Source organism: Pelobates fuscus, chromosome 5, assembly GCF_036172605.1.
Source record: "Pelobates fuscus isolate aPelFus1 chromosome 5, aPelFus1.pri, whole genome shotgun sequence".
In the NCBI taxonomy this organism is placed as follows: Eukaryota; Metazoa; Chordata; class Amphibia; order Anura; family Pelobatidae; genus Pelobates; species Pelobates fuscus.
In genome coordinates this window covers 99,882,978-99,905,772 of record NC_086321.1, presented here as the reverse complement: position 1 = coordinate 99,905,772, position 22,795 = coordinate 99,882,978, and the positions used below count along the sequence as shown (strand labels likewise).

The window sequence follows — 22,795 nt, the reverse complement described above, 5'->3', positions numbered from 1 at the left end:
ATTGTATTGTAAGTGACAACACATTTAGACTAAAGTCTAAATTCTACTTTAAAGGAACAACCCAAGCACCAACACAACCTTTAAGCATTTACTAGCAGATATCCTAAATCTCCCTCTACTTCCCAGCACTATACAATAACACTAGGCACCAATGCCATCAAGAAGCAGAGAAAATATTAGTATTTATACAGCACCAACATGTTCCGAAAGCAATAGTATAACAAAGGGAACTTTTTTTAGATAGGAAAGCATTAATTCAGTGCTTTTCTACAGGGAAGCTCTAATGTGCGTGTAGCGCTATCGTCATAACGTCGGGGGAGAAGGAGACCACCAGTGCCAGGGGAGCTCGGGTCTGGAAAGAGGTAAGTCGGGGAGAGAAAAAAAAAAAAAAGGTTTGAACCCTTTCATGACTGATGGTATTTGTATCCCCAACGCAATAGTGTTACTTTAAAAAGCAAACAATTTAAGATAATCCTTTCACACCATTTTTCCCCATCTGAATTTCATTACTAAATCATTAAGTGTACTTATCATTAAGAAATAAAGACAGGAAATTCAATTAAGATACTTAAAAAGTGTAGCAGAATACCTGGTGTGTAGTTGCCTTGCAGTTTGAACAAAGCAAGAATGATCAGTTTCCTTCAGTACTTCCTGTGCATATCCCACTAGCCCATTATTTTCCAAAAGGCCTTGATATTCCTCCATCTGGTTCTGCAGCTTCTCCAACCTGGTTGACTTTGAATTCTGAATAGATTTTAGGGCAAACGTTTTTCGCTCCTCCAAAATATTATACAGCTTCTCAAAATTGTATGTTGCCTCTTCATAAGCCCGATCACCATTGATCTAAAATAAGATACAGGTTGGCTAATACTCAGATCTAAATGCTAGTATTTGTAATACAAAACACCATGTTTTCATATACTACAGGTAGTCCGACATCCAAAATAAAGTGGAAAATTAACATGTTAACCCCTTCAGGACGGAGTCAATAGTGCACGTTCTGATCAAAACAAAACGTAAACAAAAACTGGAATTTGCGCTATGTGTCTGTTCACCCGTAGTTCCCCTCTTTCATATTATGTGCACCCACACTTATTATATATCATTTTGTTCAGGAGAAACAGGGCTTTAATCTATCATTAACTATTCATATATGGAACATCATTTATTATGAATAAAAGTAAAAAAAATGTGAGAAAATAAGATTTTTTTTAAAATTTGCATTTCCGTCTGACATTTTAACTGTGAATGTCATAATACTGTTAGGTTTTACTGCAAAAAAAATGCACATATTTGTAATCAGCGATGTCTCACGAGTACAACAGTACCCCCTATTAACAGGTTTTATGTTGTTTTGGAAAGTTACAGGGTCAAATATAGAACATTACATTTTCAAATTGAAATTTGCCAGATTGGTAATGTTACCTTTGAGACGGTGTGGTAGCCCAGGAATGAGAATTACCCCCATAATGGCATACCATTTGAAAAAGTAGACAAGCCAAGGTATTGAAAGTGGGGTATGTTTAGTCTTTTTTAGTAGCCACTTAGTCACAAACACTGGCCAAAGTTAGCGTTCATATTTGTTTTTGTGTGAAAAAAGCAAAAAACTAATATTTGGCCAGTGTTTGTGACTAAGTGGCTACTAAGAAAGACTGGACATACCCCACTTGCAATACCTCGGGTTGTCTACTTTTGCAAATGGTATGCCATCATGGGGGTAATTCTCATTCCTGGGCTACCATACGCTCTCAAAGGCAACATAACCAATCTGGCAAATTTCAATGTGAAAAAAATGAAATGCAAGCCTTATATGTGACTCTCTAACGTTCCAAAACACCATAAAACCTGTACATGGGGGGTACTGTTATTCTCGGGAGACTTCACTAAACACAAATATTAGTGTTTTAAAACAGTAAAACATATTACAACAATAATATAGACCATAAAAGTGCAGTTCGCTTGTAAAAAATGCAAAAAACGTCACTTTTACTTAAAATATCATCGTTGTAATACAATTTACCAGTTTGAAACACGAATATTTGAGTTCAGCGAAGTCTCCCGGGTAAAACAGTACCCCCTATGTACAGGTTTTATGGTGTCTTGGAGAGTTACAGGGTCAAATATAGTGCTTGCAAATTAAATTCTCTGCACTTTCTCCCTGTGTTGTCATGCATGTCAATCAAATTTTAATTAATCAAATCACATAATTACGTTAAAAGATTATTTAAATATACATGTAGAATTTTAATATATATGCATTTATAGGTATTTAAATTCTACGTGTATACTGATGTAATCTTTTATGTAATTATATGTATTTATCTATATATATATATATATTTGCGGTTATTTGCATTTTATATATAGATAGATATATATATATAGAATGTCATTCTAAGTGTATTTTGTTACCGATATATATATATTAATAACAAAATACAGTTAGAATGAAATTACATATGCATATATAATTTATATTAAATTTTGTTTCAATATTTTATTTATTTATTTTATTATTTAATTTATTTATTATTTTAATTATACGTATTTATATATAATATATATATGTACATCTATTATATATATAATATATATATACATATTATATATATGTAATGTCATTCTAAGTGTATTTTAATATTAATATATATACTTATATTAATATTAAAATACACTTTGTATGACGTTACATATATATAATATGTATATATATTATATATATAATATATATACATATTATATATATATATAAAAATGCATTTATTTTATTTTTACACATGTCTAATTATTTTTTTTAATTCTTCCCACCAGCAGGGGGACTGTCTGATATTTCAAACAGTCCCCCTGCTGGCATATCCACAGCCAGCTATAGGGGGCCATGTGATCGCTCTTTGAGAGCGATCACATGGCCCCCGGGGGCCTCATTTGCCGTGGGAGGGCTGCCTGGGCTGTGAGGCAGTCCTCCCGAAGCGGATCGCGGCGGAGGTAAGTACATCTTACCTCCTGGGGCTGCAAGCCGTTACGGCGTGCTATGCAGTCATAACGGCGTTAAAGCCCACTTAACCCGTGACGGCATAGCACGCCGTAACGGCGTTAAGGGGTTAAGGACGGAAGCAGCTGTCCAACTTCTGAACCAAAACAAAATCTAAAATTTGCATTGTGTTTGTTCCACCATAATTAAAAGGGTAGTGCATATTATAAATTTTTTTTGTAATATACATGTATACCTAAAACATTAAGAATAAATCAAATATAAATATTTGTGGGGGGGGGAGGAGGAGAGGGATTTTTCCCCCCAGTTTTAACTTATAAAGAGTTTTACACATCAAATAAAGAAAAATAATTCAAAATAGATTTACGTATCAGTTCTGATTGTTGAATGCCTCGTGTCATGGATCAAATAAATTTGCTAATTAACATTAACAACTGTACACCAAATCAACCCCTAACCCTATTCTCACACTAAGTGATAACTGTACACCTAACTTACAAGTAGCTCAACACTAAAAATAGCATTAGCCCATACACCTAACCATCACTCAAAGGGAAGGATTTCTCATCTCACATAGTACAAAGCGCTCTGTACTATGTGAATGCAGCATGAGAGGGAGATCTCCCTCTCTTGCATGAGAGCTCAACTGCCAGTCTGAGAGCACTAAATATGGTCCCAGCTAATAGAGGAAGCTCCAGGGACTCCCCACTGTGAGGGCCTGATCACACCAAACTGTAGGACATTCCAAGCTGTCCAAACTGCATTGAAGGCCACTATTTTAGGCGGGCATGGAACGCCTCAATGTCATTAAGGGGTTGACGTTAAATGTAGGAGTCCACACCTCTTAATCATGTAACTGGGTGCCTCCATCTTAGCGCCATGTCAATTGTTTTATAAGCATTGCCCTTTGCACCTGGCAGTCAATACAGCAAAATTACAGAGAAAAGGGAAATGTTTATTTTTTCTTATCTTCATTTACAATGTTTGCTTTGGCTGTGCCTTGTCTGAACTGGATTATGACGACATCAGCTAAATGTTTAATATCAATTTTAAAGAAAACTAAGCATCTCACTGAAAATAGTTAACACAAGTTAGAGGTGATTTTCAGTATTTTATTCAGTGTTGTAAATTCCAAAGTAGTGACCTTTCCCCTTCAAGCTTAACCACCATAAAAAAATGAAAACTCAATGGCTGTAACATATTTGACACTAAAGAATATTATGGATAAATCTGATTACAGCAAAATCCCAGGAAAATAATAGTGGACAGCATTATGCGATTCAGTAATCATGTAAAAAGTCCATCTATAAAATAAGAAAATGGCATCCTCTTCCCAGTATGTTGTTAAGTATTGATTTAAACTACAAAGGCACCACTGCCAAAGACATTAAGGGGCAAATGTGAGGACAGTGCTTTTAGAAGAGGTTGCTAAAAACACTACCTTAAGAAAATATGAACATGCGCATATGACTTGTCCACCATGAGCTCTGCAATGTAAATACTTACCACCGTCTGCTGGATCAGTATCTCCAGTTCACAAATTTGGGTCCTTACTTGGCTTTCTTTGCTAATGAGATAGCTTATGCCTTTTGTAAGTTTTTCCTGAATGAAAAAATAAAACGGTATACAGGTTTAAAAAGTAAATAAGCCAACTAGAACAGTACACAGTTTGTAGTATATAGTAGAGCTACAAATGGAACGCACTTTACGGCTATTTGTTTATATCACAATCCCATCAGAACAAAGTGGAATTGATTAGAATTTACTGTGGTGATATACAACAGGATGAAGGATGAAATAAAGCATGTCAATTTAAATGCTTGTTTAAACAGGAATGTTTATAAGACTAAAATCCTACATAGTAATTGTGATGAAACACCGTCACTTATTTGTATATTTTCCAGATTCCCATTATATTTTAGTCCCCCTGTGCCCATTATTGGGTAGGGTAGGTTAAATGTATCGCTTGCCTGTGCCTCTCCCCCTCCCCGTCCTAGCAGGGCTCTGTCCCACTAGCTGCTTTGTCCCTCTTCCATTCCCCCCCATCAGCTTCTTGAGATTGAAACCCCTGGTGGATTGCTTTGGAGACCCATGGCTGGGTCTGTGCATGTAAAACCTTGTGTGACAAAAACAAAGTCAGAGTTGTATCTCCAGAGCAGAGTCTTGTCCAGTTACTGGGGGAAAGGGATGCCTGCTTGTGTTAAGGGTTCCAGAGTGGCTGAAGGAAGGTAATAGCGGAGGTATCCGTCCGGGTTACCCGTGGTCCGCTACAGTAATCACTATTTCAGGATGGGGATAGTTAGTCATTTGTGGTGTATGTTGGTAGTTTCTAGGAAGAAACAACAGCCAGTTCTGGTTGTCGCACAGTTTTCCACTGGTAGCAAGGGCCATTTCCAAGGAATCGTGGAGTGAGCAGTTTAGCCGTCTTTAGAGTACAACTCTCACAGAATGCCGTAAATTATATGGCTGTATTTTTAACTTTAACAGGATGATTATGTTCATGACCCTCCAGTATCCCTATCAGATACTGAACAGATTCATAGATTTGAGAAATTTAAGATTTCAGAGCACTTTGAAAAGAAGGTGAAAATTCTGCTAAGATTAATAAAAGGTCAGGAAACCGGAATAGAGAGAGAAAGTAAAACAGCAATTATTATTAGCGATCTCCATCAGGGTTATGTTTAGTTATTATGAATAGTGCTACATATTGCAAAAGAGGAACTATTCATACTTTTTGTCAACGTAAGTAAAAACGTTTAAAAAAATAAATAAATAAATAAAAAAAAACAGGGAACTACTTTTTTTCTTCTACAAAATTATATGAATATACAGTGCTCAAAAAGGTGAAGAGTATTTTTCTCTAAAAATGTAAAATTTTATTGCACTCTGAATCAAGTCTGGCACACAGGGCTTCGTTCATCAGCTGACACTCTACTTAGCTGAGCTCACCATTAATACCAGGGTTTAGCTCAGGAGATCCAATGGACACTCCATGCTGAAGCCCCCAGCTCTACATAAAAGCAGTGGTCAACACACAGTGGACTGCAGGTGAGAAGTTAAACCATTCATAAAATTGTTTGACTACTTACATTAGAGGGGTGCCATGGCAATTTTGGCACCATAGTTACTGCAGCCCAGGGTGTTCATTTCATAGTAAAAATTAATGTGAGAGTTAATTCACTGATTGATTTTACAAGCTCTCAGACTATCAAAGCAGTTAGTTTGGATGGGATAATATAGACGTTCACTTTTATACTAGCAATGTAAAACAGAAAGGCTGGGTGGGCAGGAGGTCTCTGGTTAGGCTCAGCTTTTGTTAACACTGCCTATAAACTGGAAGGAAGTAGAACAGAACCACTACAGTGAGTGAGCTTTAATAGTCATGGTGCTTTGTCACATGTTGAGCCTTAAACGTTTCTAAAATAAACATGCTTACCTTTAGTGTTTTGTATGCATTACTCATTGTTGTCACTCTGTGGTTTGCATGTGATCCTGCTAGTTTACACAAATGACAAACAGGCCTTCTGCAGATTTCACAGTACATATTGACTTTTTCCATTTCATGCTCTGGGCACATGAGTACCTGGGAGGAAAAACAGAGGACAGAGCTTACTGAACCGAACTAAACAAATCATCACACAGTGCGAGATAAGACAATCTCCTACCCAACCAACCCTAAACAGCAGCCCACAAACAGTACCGCCTGGCGGGGAGACGCATGCAGGCGTAGCTGCATCTTACAGAAGCAGGATACCATGTACATGACATTCATGGCTTATTCACCAAGTTTTTCTTTCCAGTTTTGTTTTCTGGGGATCCGATAAGTGAAGTGGCAATATCCGCATAAGATAAGAACCATTGATGATCTCTTCCCCGGTGCCCTCTTCCAAAAGAAGAATTACCCGAGTATGCACATATTTTGTACTTTTTTCCCTAAAGATGCTCGATTATAATGGGGGATGCTTTTAGATGCAGTGGGAGAGAGCAGCTGATTGCTCAAGTGAATGGATTACTTGGTAAACACTAATAAGGAAATGGCTGTCCATATTTTAGCTGTGTCGCTACACTTCCTATTAGATTAATTATTTGTGCAACTAATTAAAAGGTTATTCACTAAAGTGAGAATTGCTGGGAATTCAAAGTGTTTTCCAGATTTAAAGGCCAAAATAGCCGACTTGGAGATTTTTTTTTTCCTGTTTAGCCATTTTGGTATTAAAATTTTAATTTCAATTTAAATTCTAAACCAACAATTCTCACTTTAGTAAAAAAAAAAAAAAAAAAATCCTGCAAGTGTCCGGCCTTGTGAACGAACATCGGGATGCCTGAATGCATGTTTTATGCCTGGAGTGTCCTTTGTAAATGTCTTCATATCCATAAATGGCTCAGCATATCTATATCATCACTCATTGCAGAAGCCGTTACAGAAAGTATTCTAAAATTAGCATTTATTTCTGTAGCATAAGAGATAGGAATTTGCCGTCTCATATGCAAACACGATTTTCTACAGAGGAACTTTCTGAATACTCTTTTGGAAGAAACCAACCTAACCTGTTTAAAAGCCAAATTAGAGTTTAACCGTCTTTTTTTTTTTCTTTTTTCTTCAAAGGACCACTATAGGCACCCAAACAACTTCAGCTCAATGAAGTGGTCTGGGTGCCACGTTCCCCTAGCTGAAAATAGTTTCAGAGAAACAGCTATGTTTACTCTGCAGGGTTAATCCAGTCTCTAGTGGCTGTCTCCCTGACAGCCACTAGAGGCCGCTTCCACGATTTACACTGAGTAAATCACACTTATTTGACGCTGGACATCTTCACGGACCTCCAGCATCAAAAAAGATCCCATAGGAAAGCATTGAGTAATGCTTTATTATGGGCGGGTTTGAATGCATGCGTGCCTCTGGCCACGCATGCGCTTTCGGCTCCACTTGGGAGCCGACGTCGATGGAGGTGGAGAGGTCACCAGTGCCGAGGAAGCCCGGCGCTTGATTAAGGTAAGCAAATAAATTGTTAATTAACCATAAAACAGGGCCTTAGTCACTGTTTAGGTGACTAGGGCTCTATAGAGTTAGGAATATATATTTGTATTCCTAACGCTATAGTGTTCTTTTAAGCACGTTTATTTGATCAGGTACAATTACAGAGTCAGAGATGGCAATGCTCAGTGGAGCTCAAATTTCACGGTATTTTATTTACTCCTCCTAGCAAGTGTTTACATGCGGGTTATCAAGAAAGATTAACTTGTACATTTGTTGATCACTAGTAAATATTCATATTGCTGAACGCAGTACCTCAATAGCTAGATTTCCTTTAAAATTATATAGCAATTACCAACAGCAATTGCAGGTAAAATAAGTGTGCAGGGGGCGGGGCCGGACCGCCATGCCGACAGGTCGCATGCCTGAGCAGCTCCTGGGGTCTTGGACTTGCAGAGCTGAAAAATCAGCAGAGCCTGACCCTGTCTGGAGCCGAAAAGCAGGGAACTGCTACTTTGAAGACAGCTGGTGCTGGTGCCGGGCCCAAATTGGGGAATTCTAAAGCCTGAATCCATACAACGAGACCTCAGAAATTGAGGCCTAATCGAGTGAGGTGGACGGCTGCCACTTTGCTTCCTTTTTCACTGCCCCACGCTGGCTCTTCAAAGGCGCAGCTGAATGGTCCCGTGAAGGTTACCCTCAGACTCCGAACAGGGAGCTCTCCATACACAAACGGCGAGGAGGGGCTGCTAAACATGGCGAACTGCTTCCTGATCACACCTGGAGCTGAGAGTGTGAGACCGGAGGATCCCCACTGGCTACCCTGATCATCTCCTTGGACCAGTATCTGGTTGGACCCCATAGCCCACTGAGTTTATCCTGTCTAGGCATAGGCGGTCATTTTGTTAAATCTTGTATTTAAGCATACATTAAGCGCCTTAGCTCTTTAGAGTTGCCATACCGATTACTATTGGTTTCTACCAGCTCCCTTTTGTTTATGATTTGCTAGTCTCAGTTTTCATCAGTTAATACTTGTTTGACACTGCCTAGCATGACTATTGCCTAGCAAAGATACAAAAATGTCACCATGCAGATGTTCTGGCGGGCTTTCTAGCCAGGCAGTTGATAATCTAGCAGCATTGCTTGGATTCTCTTGTAATTTCCTTACAATGGCCTTAGCTTAAGCGACAACATACTCGTTTAGTACACTATCAAAATGAGCATTCTTCTCGACATGCATAACTCGATTGCGATTTTTTCCTCAAAGTTTTACTCATGTCTATGTCTTGCCTCTTGAATGATTTATACAACAAAAAAAAGTGCAAGCCTCTTAACATGACCTGTTATGTACATGCAATTCACCTTCTCATTAACTATTAATGTCATGTAAACTGCTTCTGTCCCTTTCCACGCACTAATATAAAGAATAAAAATAAAAAAATAAGTGTGCAGTGCAGTCTCTTTCTTGAAATATCCTTTCAAATGATCAATTAGTCTTTTAGAATTTATGAAAAGAAAAGGAGACACAGGTAGAGAGACAGTGTCAGGTTGCTAGAGATAAATGGGGGATAACCCCTATGAATTGTAACATTAGAAAAGTAGAACAAAATACTAGTTCACCAAATGTGAGGAGGAGAAGTGCCAAATGAAATAGAACACTCTCTCCTCTCTATATGGAGCTAGTATATATGAAGCAACCCATATTAACCATATAGATAGATAATTTCTTAAAGTATAACCTTTAATGAAATCATTAAAACAGAGTATCAAAAATGTAGGTTTAAGGTAAAAATAAATCGAAAAAAGGCTGTAATCAACAGACCATTAATTAATTACTGAGAAGGCTAAATTGCCTCGGTCTTATCGCAGCAGCGGTGGTTATGGGTTGAGGAAAAAATAATTATTATAAGTTAATAAAGTTTATAGTGAAGAATCAAAAAACAGCAACACGATCCTCACAACCCAAGTGTACCACCCTGGAGGTAAAAAAATGCAAGTAAACCTCCTAGTGTGTGCTGCAAAAACGTCACAGCAGCTAGGACACCTAAGCAGCGGTCTGTAAGATACGTTAACACATAGGGCTAGATAGTGACTAGGAGAAATCCTGATCTAAAACTTCAAAGTCCCTTAATAGTTTAACGATAAGTCTTATTTGCTAAGTGTCCCTGCCGCTGGTGATAAAAAAGACTGCAATATAGTTCAATCAGTCTTTTAGCTAGAGAGTACACTGGAGAGTTATATCAAAGAAACTTCCTGTCGGTCCCTAGTTTCAAACTCCATTTCTAGCTACGATAAATAATAAATAAACAGGCGTCCCGACGCGCGTTTCGCCAATACTTGGCTCGTCCAGGGGAACCGGGTTACCGACTGGTGGTGGTTTAAATATCCCCCTGGGATAAACTATTAAGGGACTTTGAAGTTTTAGATCAGGATTTCTCCTAGTCACTATCTAGCCCTATGTGTTAACGTATCTTACAGACCGCTGCTTAGGTGTCCTAGCTGCTGTGACGTTTTTGCAGCACACACTAGGAGGTTTACTTGCATTTTTTTACCTCCAGGGTGGTACACTTGGGTTGTGAGGATCGTGTTGCTGTTTTTTGATTCTTCACTATAAACTTTATTAACTTATAATAATTATTTTTTCCTCAACCTATAACCACCGCTGCTGCGATTAGACCGAGGCAATTTAGCCTTCTCAGTAATTAATTAATGGTCTGTTGATTACAGCCTTTTTTCGATTATTTTTACCTTAAACCTACATTTTTGATACTCTGTTTTAATGATTTCATTAAAGGTTATATTTTAAGAAATTATCTATCTATATGGTTAATATGGGTTGCTTCATATATACTAGCTCCATATAGAGAGGAGAGAGTGTTCTATTTCATTTGGCACTTCTCCTCCTCACATTTGGTGAACTAGTATTTTGTTCTACTTTTCTAATTTTAGAATTTATGGAAATATGTAGCTATATTAAATGAGGGTAACTAGTGTTTAACAAACACATAAGAATGCCAACATGTTTTGGTTCATAAAATGGTACTCTAATTACAATAACCACTACAGTTCATTCGAGCAGATAGGATGCCATTAGTCTTTTGGTGCAGTTGCTACATTTTTATCAAATTGCTTTCAAGTCGTTCTTTACTGGGGCTCTCTGCAGCCACTGAGGCAATATAGAAGACTCACTCACTGCATTATCCAGCCAACATTGAGCTGCCATGGTATGGTTAAAATACACATTACACAAGTTAAAGGGACTCTATAGTCAACATATAAAAGCAAGAAAGACAGGTCCCCCAGCCTTCCTTCTTGCTTTTATATGAACTTGATTAAATCATTGATTAAAAATAATAAATAAATAATAATTAATCATTGATTAAAAATAATTTTCGGAGTGTTTTTCATATTAAAAACTTACCTCCGTTCCAGCGCCGAGCTCCCAGCCATGCCGTGCCCCCTTTTTCGTCAAAATGACGAAACCGCGGGGCCCAATAGGACGCTTCTCTGAGAGAAGCGTCATCGCGATGTGGTGCGCATGCGCGGCTTCGCGCTGCACCAATCGCGTTCTTCATAGAGCGGCATTGACAGCCGCCCTATGAAGAAATTCAGCGCTTTACCGCGCATGTGCGCGGAATGCGCATTCGCGAGCTAAGCTGTCTGACTGACAGCTCAGCTCGCTTTCTAAAACTAACAATAAGGGGGGGGGCTACTGTCCCTCCCCGGCCCCCACCCCTGAGCGGTGGGTGGGGGCCCTAAAACTAAAAATAAGGGGAGGGGCCTACTGTCCCCCCCCTGAGCGGTGGGTGGGGGCCCTAAAATTATCAATAAGGGGGGGGGGACCTACTGTCTCTCCCCCCCCCCGGTCCCCACCCCTGTGCGGCGGGTGGGGGCCCTAAAATTATCAATAGGGGGGGGGGGACCTACTGCTCCCCCCCCCCCCGGCGCGGCGGGTGGGGGCCCTAAAATTATCAATAAGGGGGGGGACCTAAGTGAAACCAGTTTTTTTTTTTCATGCAGGCTCTGTCAATCATAGCCAGGGGAGGTGTGGCTAGGGCTGCATAAACAGAAACAAAGTGATTTAACTCCTAAATGACAGTGAATTGAGCAGTGAAATTGCAGGGGAATGATCTATACACTAAAACTGCTTTATTTAGCTAAAGTAATTTAGGTGACTATAGTGTTCCTTTAAGGTCAAAATAGCCAAACTAAAAAAAAAAAAGAAAGCTAGTCGGCTATTCTTTCAGTTCGGTTGCTTTGGCCTTCACTTGGAAATCTCCCTTTAGTTTAAAAAAAAAAAAAAAAAAAAACTCTAGTAGAGAAAATGTATTAACCATTCAATACAGAATGTATTACAACCGTGTAATAATAATGAGCATCAACACTTATTCATAAGTGAAACATGTTGCTCTATGTTTGTATGGTAACCTCACAGTATTTTCTTACAAAAAACAACATTTTAAAGAATCACTTAAAGAATTAAAAAAAAAAAAAAATAAGATTTGGCTGACTTTAACACAGGGAAAAGCCAGGGGTTTGAGAACCTTATGGTACAATTAGTATGAATCCTACCTTCGGTCTGAAGTTTGTGGTTGGCCCTACATATTCATGCTGGGCTTTTATTGTTCCCCAAGGATGGTTGACCTTGAAACATTCATTGCAGAAGCTTGCATTACAATCCATGCAGCTTTTAGTGGATTCTTGCGCAGGAGGCTTGCAATAGTCACACATAATAGCGGTGGCTGCTCGAGCTGCTTGACGGTATCGTTCTACAATAGTCTCTAAAGTAAAATTCCGAAACAGACCACTGATACCCCGTTCACCAAGGTCTATATCATGCAAACATCCTGGGCACGATAAAGTGGTCATCCTTGGAGTCAATGAATTGCGCTTGGAACCTAAGATGATTAAAGAGCTTTGTTAAAAACTATTGCAGGGAGAGACAAATTCTACATCACACACATGCAAATCAAAATCAGAATGTCCACAAAATTACAGAAATGAAAGCTACTTATAGTTATTCTGGAGAAAAATCTTTCATGTGGCACAGCTATCAAAAGCAGTACCGAGGAGAAATGATCGACCTCTGAAGCACAAACTAATACTACATATATACATTGGATCTACAGGACTAAATTTCCACCTGCCATTGGCGAGTGAAAATTTAGCCCTGGGGATTAGAAATTCACCCCAGGAAGGTATGCTATGGCTTGCAGTGGTGAGTAACTTGAGGCCAGGCTAGTAGAATAACACTACAAAATGTAAGTCCTAAATCTAAGTTATAGTGCCAACACCCTCCCTTAGTTTTTGTTGTTGTTTTTTGTTTTTTTTCTAAGGATGCACTCATGCTGTGTCAGTTTCCTGGTGTCCCCAAATGTGGATCACCAGAGAACGTAAGGACAGGATCCTAAAATAAGGAGAATGTTGGGAGGATGCCTGCCTTAAGAGGTTAAAGAGTTTTTGAATGATGTAACCCTGAAGTTGTTCCCCTTGCACACATTATTTACGGTCCCTCTCCGCTATGAACCTATAGCATTTGGAAGGAATATTTTCTTCTTTTTTTTATTTTTTTACATATTTTTATTGCAACCCAAAAAAGAAAAAAGGGGTCCCACGAGGCAAAGTTGTCCAAGGTGACGTCACTCCCCTTTGCTGAAGTCAAGCATGTCGGATGCCAACTATGCACAGAATTAAAGGGACACTATAGTCACCAGAACAACTACAGCTTATTGTATTGTTCTGGTGAGTAGTCATTCCCTTCATGCTTTTTGCAGTAAACATTGTGTTTTCAGAGAAAATGCAGTGTTTACATTACAGCCTATGGATAACTCCACTGGCCATTCCTCAGGTGGCTGCTAGAGGTGCTTCCTGGGGCAATGCTGCACAGTGAGCAGCACTGCCATTCAGTGTCTCCACCCTGTGCATGCAGACCGAGAACTTTCCTCAGAGATGCACTGGTTCAATCCATCTCTCTGAGGAGATGCGGATTGGCCAGGACTGTGTTTGACTTGTGCTGGCTCTGCCCCTGATCTGCCTCCTATGGGGAATCATTGAGTTTGGCTCAGACCACCACTCATGATAAGGTCAGCAGACGGAGGCAATTCAGGGGCACAGGCAGCAGCTTCAAACTTGAATACAAGTGAGATTTTACTATATTTAGGGAGGCAAGGGGGGACCAGGGAGGCTAGATGGTGGTTTTAACACTATAGGGTCAGGAATACATGTTTGCGTTCCTGATCATGTAGTGTTCCTTTAACATTAGCCAGGCCGGAACTCTAGTTTCAGGCTGGCCAATGGCATTTTCTCTGTATGTGACAGTGTTTCATAGTGAGACGCTACACATAGACTCCAAGCTCCATGACCACTTAAAAAACACTTTAGTTGCCATGATCTTTGGTGTGATTTTACAAATCTAACAACTTTTATGATACAGTAAAGGAGAGGTCTGATGGGATACAATAGGTTATTGGTCTATAAGGTAAAGCAGAGAAGATCTTGAAATATGGAATAAAGTAGCAGAGTATTGCAGAACACACTTGATTTAGCAAATCAAAAATGCATGCACACGATTTAGGGAATGAAAAATGAAAACACTCATATCTGTTATGCGACCTTTCATTCTGTTGGAAGTCTGCAGATTGTTACATGTTTTGCAAACTGGTTGAAAATGGATAGATGAAAATACATAAGTGACACACAAACATGGATCTCCACCAAAAATCTTTACTCTCCATATTCTAGACATGTATGCTTAAAATCTCTATTTTTTTTAATTTTTTTAAAACAGAAATTTTACTTACCATAATTTTTTTTTGGATTGGGGACAGTACACAACCTGCTGTCCAGTGCAGTGCAAATACCCAAAATCGGATTAATGAAAAGGATTTCAATTGTCTCCAATTCCTCTATAAACGTACTTCCATACAAAACTTTCCTGGAGTTTCGTTTTACCAACGAAAAATTTAAATGCATATCTACTACGCCAAATTCTAAATGTAATAAATAAGGAAGCAAGATGTACTGCCACTTATACGAAGGAAACAAATAACTTATGGTAAGTAAGATTTCTGTTTTTTCTTTTGAATAGAGGCAGTGCACATGGCATATATTAAGAGTGGCCCGGGCCTTGCCCAAACCAACATTTCAAGAGAGGCATATTACTGTTAGACGTGTGAGTAGGCAAGTGGTGAGAAATTTTAGGTGATTTACTAACAACAATTTATGCAAGGAAATGTACCGTATTAATCGGCGTATAACACGCACCTCATTTTAAGAAGGAAATTCTAGGAAATTTCCCCCCCCCCCTTTCCATAGTATTCTCCACCCCCTCCCATAGTGTTCCCCCCCTCTTTCCATAGTATCCCCCCAATAGTATTCTCCACCCCCCCCCGCCATAGTGTCCCCCCTCCCCTTGTGCACTTTCCCTTGTCCCATAATTACTTACCTGTCTTGAAGCGTGGGCCGGCTTCACAGCGCGCACCGCGGTACAGGAACTTCAATTTCAGGTTCCAGCGGGACTGAAAGGAAGTGTGCACACTTCCTTTCAGTCCCGCCGGAAACCGGAACCTGAAATTGAAGTTCCAGTACCGCGGTGCGCGCTGTGAAGCCGGCCCACGCTTCAAGACAGGTAAGTAAATATGGGATATCGGCGTATAACACGCACCCATCATTTTCCCCCTATTTTCAGGGAGAAAAAGTGCATGTTATACGCCGATAAATACGGTAATTAAGAACACTGCATCTTACTTACACCGAATGATTTCTAAACACATTTATTGTAGTTTAGGGAGCAGGCCTGTGCAAGGATGTTTGGCTACATAGGCAAAGAAGCCTTTTTAGATTTTTACCCCCCCCCCCCCCCCCCCCTCTTGTAAACTGAACAAGATGTTCAGACAAAAAAAGGCACACAGCCCTTTAATATACAAGTTTTGTTCATTACCTCCTCATAGTATAACAAACATGTAAACATGTCAGGGTACAGAAATCTCTTTTTCTATATTTTTGTGCTCATCTTCCATAATCTTTAAATTCGAGTATTGTTCACTAGAAACTGAGCTATAAGATGAGTGAACATCCTACTGAAGATAAATCTGAGCCAAAAAAATTAAAAAATAATGCAGTTTTTCCTTACAATTTCTAGCTGAGGCTGCCTGTGTATGCATAGTTGTTTGCATTGTAGTCGATTTTACTTCAGGAAAAGACTGCCAGTAAACTAGCTTGGAACCATCTATTTGGAGGAAACATTACCTTTTGCTTAGAGAGTTTTCAAGCAATTCCTAGTAATGTTAATCAGTATTTCTTACAGTCATCAGGTAGAGTTATACAGCTTTCAGACAAAATCTTTGATTACAAAGTTGGTTTAGGTTTTTGAGAAGTATTATGTACTTTGTCAGATTTTGCAACAACCTTATCTTTGCAGTTGGGCAAGAAATAAACAATTAAAAAAATGTATCATAGTAGGCCTTAGAAGCACAAAGATTGAATCACCATAAAAGGCTTCTTTTCAAGTGGGGCGGAAGCAGGTGGCACACAAATAACCTGTATTGACCGATGCCTTGTGGGCCTAGCAGCCATTAAACAGCTTTTGAACATTTTTGGCACTACTCTGCTTAATTGTTTGTGAATGCAACGTGACACAACTAAGCAGTGGAACTCCTATTCATTCCATGCATGCATTCCACTTGATGCAAAACCCTATGACCATTTATTTCCTGCTGCCTCCTGGGATGGCATGCACAGCAGCCTAATGGAATGCGCACTAGATATGCTCCACACAGGCATACACAACTCTCCTCCACCGGGGCCATGCGTTATAAGTATGTGACTGCATTTGGCTGCCATTAATGATCACGGATGAAAACACGGTTAGTCTAGAAGAGGTCTCCCTCCTAAATTTGCGGGCAGCCCCTACCACATTGTATGCATATAAAAATAATACCACATTCATGCTTAAAATAAACAAACACACTTATAGCTATTGGTTTAAATAGTTAAAATTCTTGCCTATGGGAAAACATGTATACAAACTGAGGGTCAAAGTGACAGTTTTCTTATGAATGCCTGGTTATCAGCACTTTCAAGAGCAGGATTACCAAATAGATGGTAGGGGAGAGATGCCCTCTATGGAGATCCAGTTGAACATGCAAAAACCAAGGTCTGTGTCAGAACTATGGGTCTGATTGGACAGGGGATGGAAATCAGGATCACCCAAGCTCAAAAGAATCCACACAGTGGGACAACATGACTATTGGTAGAAAGACTGACCGGTCTTAAATTATGGGGAATTATAGGTTCTCAAGATACTTTCAATTAAATAGAATTTAAAATTTCTAAAGATATTGTAAAGTAGAGTCATACCAAACTAGAGACCCAAATGCCTGCAGATGCTCAGATCCTACAATCGGACTGCCTTCGCAAACTTTGCTCCAAATGGTTTCCCAATCAATAGGGACACCACTCAGGACAACTCTGATATTGAAAGGGAATTTGCTGTGCATTTCTGTTTCATATGAAATGTCCAACAGAATGAAAACTGTAATAAGTAGAATAACAGATACTATAAGCAGAAACAGCACAAAAGGCACACAAGCTATAAAATCTTGATATTCAGAAGAAGAAGATATCACCTCTGCTTCTCAGCGTGAGGGAGCTCCGATATGAGGCTGCAAGTAACATGACATACATCATTATACACATTGTATGGGATCTTAGTGAAAAGCATTTTCTTAAAGTTACTTTTATGAAGTCAATTTAAAAGCACCGAGCAAACTAAGCCCCTGCATTTTTTCTCTTTTCTATGACTTATGTAATCGATAATTTTAAAACTAAATTAAATTCACCCCCAAGTGATTACTGCACTTTGACACAGATACACACTTTAGGTTATCATTTAGAATTGTATACATCTAAATTTTTACAGGAATATAAAAGCAAAATACATTATGTTATGTGGGGAGAGCAAAATTTTAAATTAAAAAAAAAATTCAGTTACATTTTTAATAAAAAAAAACATTTACAAAGCAATATTTAAATAATTATTAAGACACTGCAAAATATAATTAAACCTAATCAATAAGCTCTTCGAAGTAGCACACGTAAATGCCTCAGAATAATAATATTTGGGTATGACACTCCTTTAAAATGAATACTCCAAGTATGCCACCGGTCCATTAGGCACCAGTCACATCCTCCAGGAGATCCAGATGCCCCTGTACAAAGCTTCCCATAATTCTCCAAGCTAAGCCCAGCAGTGCAGGATCTGCTTATTGTTGGACAGCATTCTCAGCCAACAAGCTAAGAGCTCTGCAATGCTGAACTAAACAAGCGCAGGGGCAGCAGTCCTGGAAGTGACCTGCACCCAGCAGTCAAAAGGTACGCTGTCAACACTAAATCACGAGCGTTATTACTAACCTGATCTCAGAAGTCTGTCTATTCGTTCAACACTAGGAGACTGCATGCGACCGCGTGGGCTTCCTGGAGTAGATGCTTCAGAGCTGACATCAGTGGAGTCCTCAAGAGTCATGAAGAGAAGCTCTTTGACACACTTGTGACAGATGCTATGCTGACAGGGCAAGATTAGAGGATGTGTGTACAATTCCTTGCAGGCAGGACATATAAGTTCCCGTTCAATATTTTTAATTGTTACCTTGAGGGAAGAAAACAAAACCACAATAAGCATAAGCACACATATTGAAAACAGCAAATATCCTCCTGTCTAAATCATGTGCCAATGCAGTAACAATCTTCTAAGAAACAGAAAACCTCTGTAACACCCACCTCCAGTCTACCCACAGTCTTCATTGATTTACCCTGCTTGGGAACACCGGACTATAATAAACCATCTTTAGATACATGTTCCTCCAAAAGCATTAGATTTAAAAATAAATACATTCAAGAAAGAAAGAAAATAGATCATATTGATTTTAAATCAATTGTATCAACTCTGTTTTATGCCTAATTAAGTTCTTACAAAAATTAAAAATGTAAAAAAAAAAAAAGTTTCCACAGTCCGGCCTCCAATATTCCAGAAAAGTGAAAACTGGACTGAATATTCCAGGTCTTAAAAAATATTTTTGCTTGAACGTTAATTTGAAGGAACACTTCAAGCACTATCACCAGCACAGTACAATTGTGTTCTCTCGTTCCTATTGCAAGTAGTCATGCTGTTCTAGCAGGTATTGGCTTCTGGCAGACCAGATTGTAAAATGGTATGACTACGGTAGCACAAGTATGGTACTACATTACTATGGGGATAGAGGGGCACTCCTGGCACTATATATCAATACAATGTGCTATAGTGGATATGTGGTTTGAACTGTTCCTTTAACTCTTCACCAAGAGTAATGTCCCATTTGAGAAATTAAGAGTGGTTTTGAATTACAACATGCTAAGAGGTCAATATGCAGTTTTATGTGCAAGAGCCTCGTTACAATGAGAGATAATTTTTCCGACCAGCTGTTAGGAAATGAAAAAGCAGCATGGGAGGTTTTTTTTTTTCATATAAAACAGTTAACAGATACAAGAGTGCAGAAGAAAAAAAATCTCCACACATGACATTTAAATGTCTGCAATAGTTGATATAGTTGGAAGGGAAGGTAAAAGCTGCAGTATTTCAAATCTGTGAATGGGAATTAATATTTTATAAACTGCACTATTTCTGTTGAAACTACGTAAATACAGAACATTTCTGTTAATTATAGGGCAAGCAGACGTGCGCTTATGAGGGGGCACGTCATAGATGGGAGAGGCCACTACAAATAGACTCTGGCCATATATTAATGAAAAGAATCACTGGAAAACCCTACGCTAAGTGCAACTATCATGGATATTTATATAGTGCACTGAGAAAAATATGTCTGCAAGGCACTCAAAGCCTTATTGAGTTTTTTTAAAAATAAGATGTAAAATTCACTTTAGAAGAATGACCATTACAGTAGCAAATGTATGTATTGGTGATCTCCCTCTGGAAATGGAAGTATAATCAGTATTTGCAGAAGACGAATTAGGCAAGGCAATACATGCAGTCGCAGAAGGATTTGGACAAATTTGGCAACTAGGTCTGCAAGTGGCAGGTGAGAAGAGTCCATATAGACAAAATGTAAAGTTGTCTTTTGAGAACAAAAATAGACTGAAACAAGACAAAATATAATAATGCAGCCACACGAGGCTTCCTCACTGCAAACTTTAAGAAGGAGGAAAACTTGCAAGATATACCCCAATTATGCAAGCAGTCAAGAGTAATTCCTTGCAACATCTTGCAAAAGATTTAGTCCTAGACATTTGACATTTTCCGAGAAAATCTGGGGAAGATACCAAGGGTCTTGCAGGACTTTCTATAGAACCCCATTTTTTACTACTCTTACAAAAGACTGTGGCACAGAATACGGGGTTGTGAAGGAGGAACTATAACAGGTAAGTATAAGTACGGTAATTTCTCCCGCCTCCCACTGAGTACCACAATATTGTAATGAACATGAAAAAATATGCAAAGTCAAGAATAAAAATAAAAATGTACACACACACACACACACACACACACATTTGCCCCCATAATTTCTGAATATCAAATTATGTCAAGAGTCATCTCCATTGAATTTGCCAGCTCGGAGGTAAATTAAGACACATATCTATTTACCAATTTACCAATACTGGGAATTATATTCTAAAAGGGAAAAAAATGCTTATTAATAAAAGTGTGAGACCATTCTCATCTAAATGTCACTTAAACACCCAACTTTCACATTTGATACTGGGCAAATTAAATTGAATGGACTTCTTTCATCTACTGCAAGAATTTAATTTTAATTAATTTTAAATACCTTGAAGGATAGTGGTGGGAGTGTAAATTAAATTGGGAAGACCTGGCTATTTGTCTGCCTGCACTATTAGAGTAAGAGACCTCCAAGCCCTGCCTTCCAAAACATTGCACTGCTGCTACAAATAGGCAAAACTGATCAGCCTGGCGGTCAGCGCTAGCCCCTATTTATGGCAGAAGTGCAAATCCCATGATGCACAGCCCTGCTGACTAAATATCAAGGTGTTGCATTTCTGCCACATTTGGTGTGAGGCTTTGGCCCAGGCTGAACCCAATTTGTATTAAAAGTTCGAATCAGTCAATGGGCAGGCTGAGCACCATGGGCATTACACTCTTTTAAACAATGTTACCCACAGCTCTGGTTGCATGAGGCTTCCATTTAAACCCTTCATGCCCCTGGAATGAGTAAGACATTAAAAATGTAATCAGTTTTCCGAATTTTATTCAACGAATATACAAAGAAATTCAGACTGACAAATTTAAAGGACCACTATAGAGCCAGGAAAACAAACTCGTTTTCCTGGCACAACAGGGTCTTTAGGTTCCCCCCAACCTCAGGGTCCCACTCCTGCTGGGCTCAAGCGGGCAAACACTTGCCTTTCTCCAGCGTCAGGCATAAAACAAATTTTGCACTTACCCGATTCGAGCACTGATGTCCCTCGGCGCTGGGTCAGGCTCCGCTCCTCCTCCGATGTCACCCGGCGGTGGGACCTAATGCGCATGCACAGCGAGCACGCACTCGCATTAGGACTACACCCTAGAAAAATATTGCTTCATGCTTTCCTATGGGGTTTTAGATAATGCTGGATTTCCTCATGGAGAGCATGAGCGTTATTGCTATTACACAGTACATCAGATCTAGCACGTGGTAGAGGTGACAGTTTAATATTATACTGAAAAGAGGAATCCTCGCCAAACAGTTTTGAAGAGAACAATATTCTAGACACATGGGGTATAGAGAAAATTTATTTTTAACTGCAATTTATAGTTTATCACCAAATGATCGCATATTTTAAAGAGACCTATAAAAATCAGCAGCCTGGTAGCTCTAGACTGGAAATACTGGTAAGTCATTCAAAAGATTGAGGCATATCAGTTGACTGTGACCTTTTAATGTCGAATGCTGCTACTCCTCCCTTGAGAATAAGTGCAGGGCAGAGGGGCACCGAATAATTGATTGTAACAGCCAGTTCTAAAGTGGGCTGTGTTTTCATTCAGCCAGATGTCCCCAATGCACATTTACTCGTTATATTTCTAAAAAGGTCGTTAACACAAAAAACACTTTCTATAGGACAGATCATTTTTATCTTGCACATTTTATTGTAATGTATCAGGGATGGCAATTAACAGGATCTATGATCAGAATGGTTTCTAGTTCTGACAACTGCAATCGGACAACTCTTTCAGTTTGCATTGACCAAGGGATCTTAGATTATTGAAGGAGAGGGGTTGGAGCCTCTTGCTTTGCATTCCAAACCTTGGCAGTTTTTGTGATTTGCTTTTTGACATCACAACTACTTTAAGAAGTGCCACTTTCAATGGATAACGAAATCTGGAAGGAGAGGGAATTCATAATGACTCAGTATATGGCTCTTACTGGAGAATTTCAGGGTGGGGTGGGGTTTAGATGTATGCCAATTCCAGCAATAAAAAAGTAAATTTACTTATTTGAACTTCACTTTATTCCAGCACCAAGTTTTTTTTTTACATTGTGCATGCGCAGCAACCACAATGTGCCAACAAGACGGTAACTGGAAGCACTGAAACGAATAAGATTCAATGTTGCAGTTGCCATTGGGGATTCGTGGAGTGATTAACACTGCTTTAAATAATTACCACAAAAATGTCAAATGTAATTATCAAGCACCAAAGTTTATATCCATAACAATAGTTTTTTTGAAGATGCATTCAGAAAGGCAAAATTGCACACACACACACACACACACACAAAAAAAAAAATTAAAGTTATTTTAGCACACATTTTTAAAAACCTTATATAAATAGTACTCTTAAAGAA

At 39.0% G+C, this 22,795-nt stretch overlaps 1 protein-coding gene across 3 annotated transcripts in view; it reads right to left on the bottom strand.

Annotated features, from left to right (window-relative positions):
- The window catches only part of TRIM36 (tripartite motif containing 36), a 75,085-nt gene that overhangs the window by 5,538 nt on the left and 46,752 nt on the right, over positions 1–22,795 (bottom strand). For 2 of the 3 annotated variants that reach the window (XM_063454097.1, XM_063454098.1), the window contains exons 2-7: positions 18,375–18,609; positions 17,591–17,626; positions 12,537–12,862; positions 6,429–6,575; positions 4,499–4,594; positions 590–843 (exon numbers count right to left, since the gene is read on the bottom strand). In XM_063454097.1, coding sequence (XP_063310167.1) covers positions 590–843; positions 4,499–4,594; positions 6,429–6,575; positions 12,537–12,862; positions 17,591–17,626; positions 18,375–18,609 — 1,094 coding nt within the window. The remainder of the gene's footprint in view (positions 1–589; positions 844–4,498; positions 4,595–6,428; positions 6,576–12,536; positions 12,863–17,590; positions 17,627–18,374; positions 18,610–22,795) is intronic. The other variant, XM_063454099.1, reaches the window with a different exon arrangement.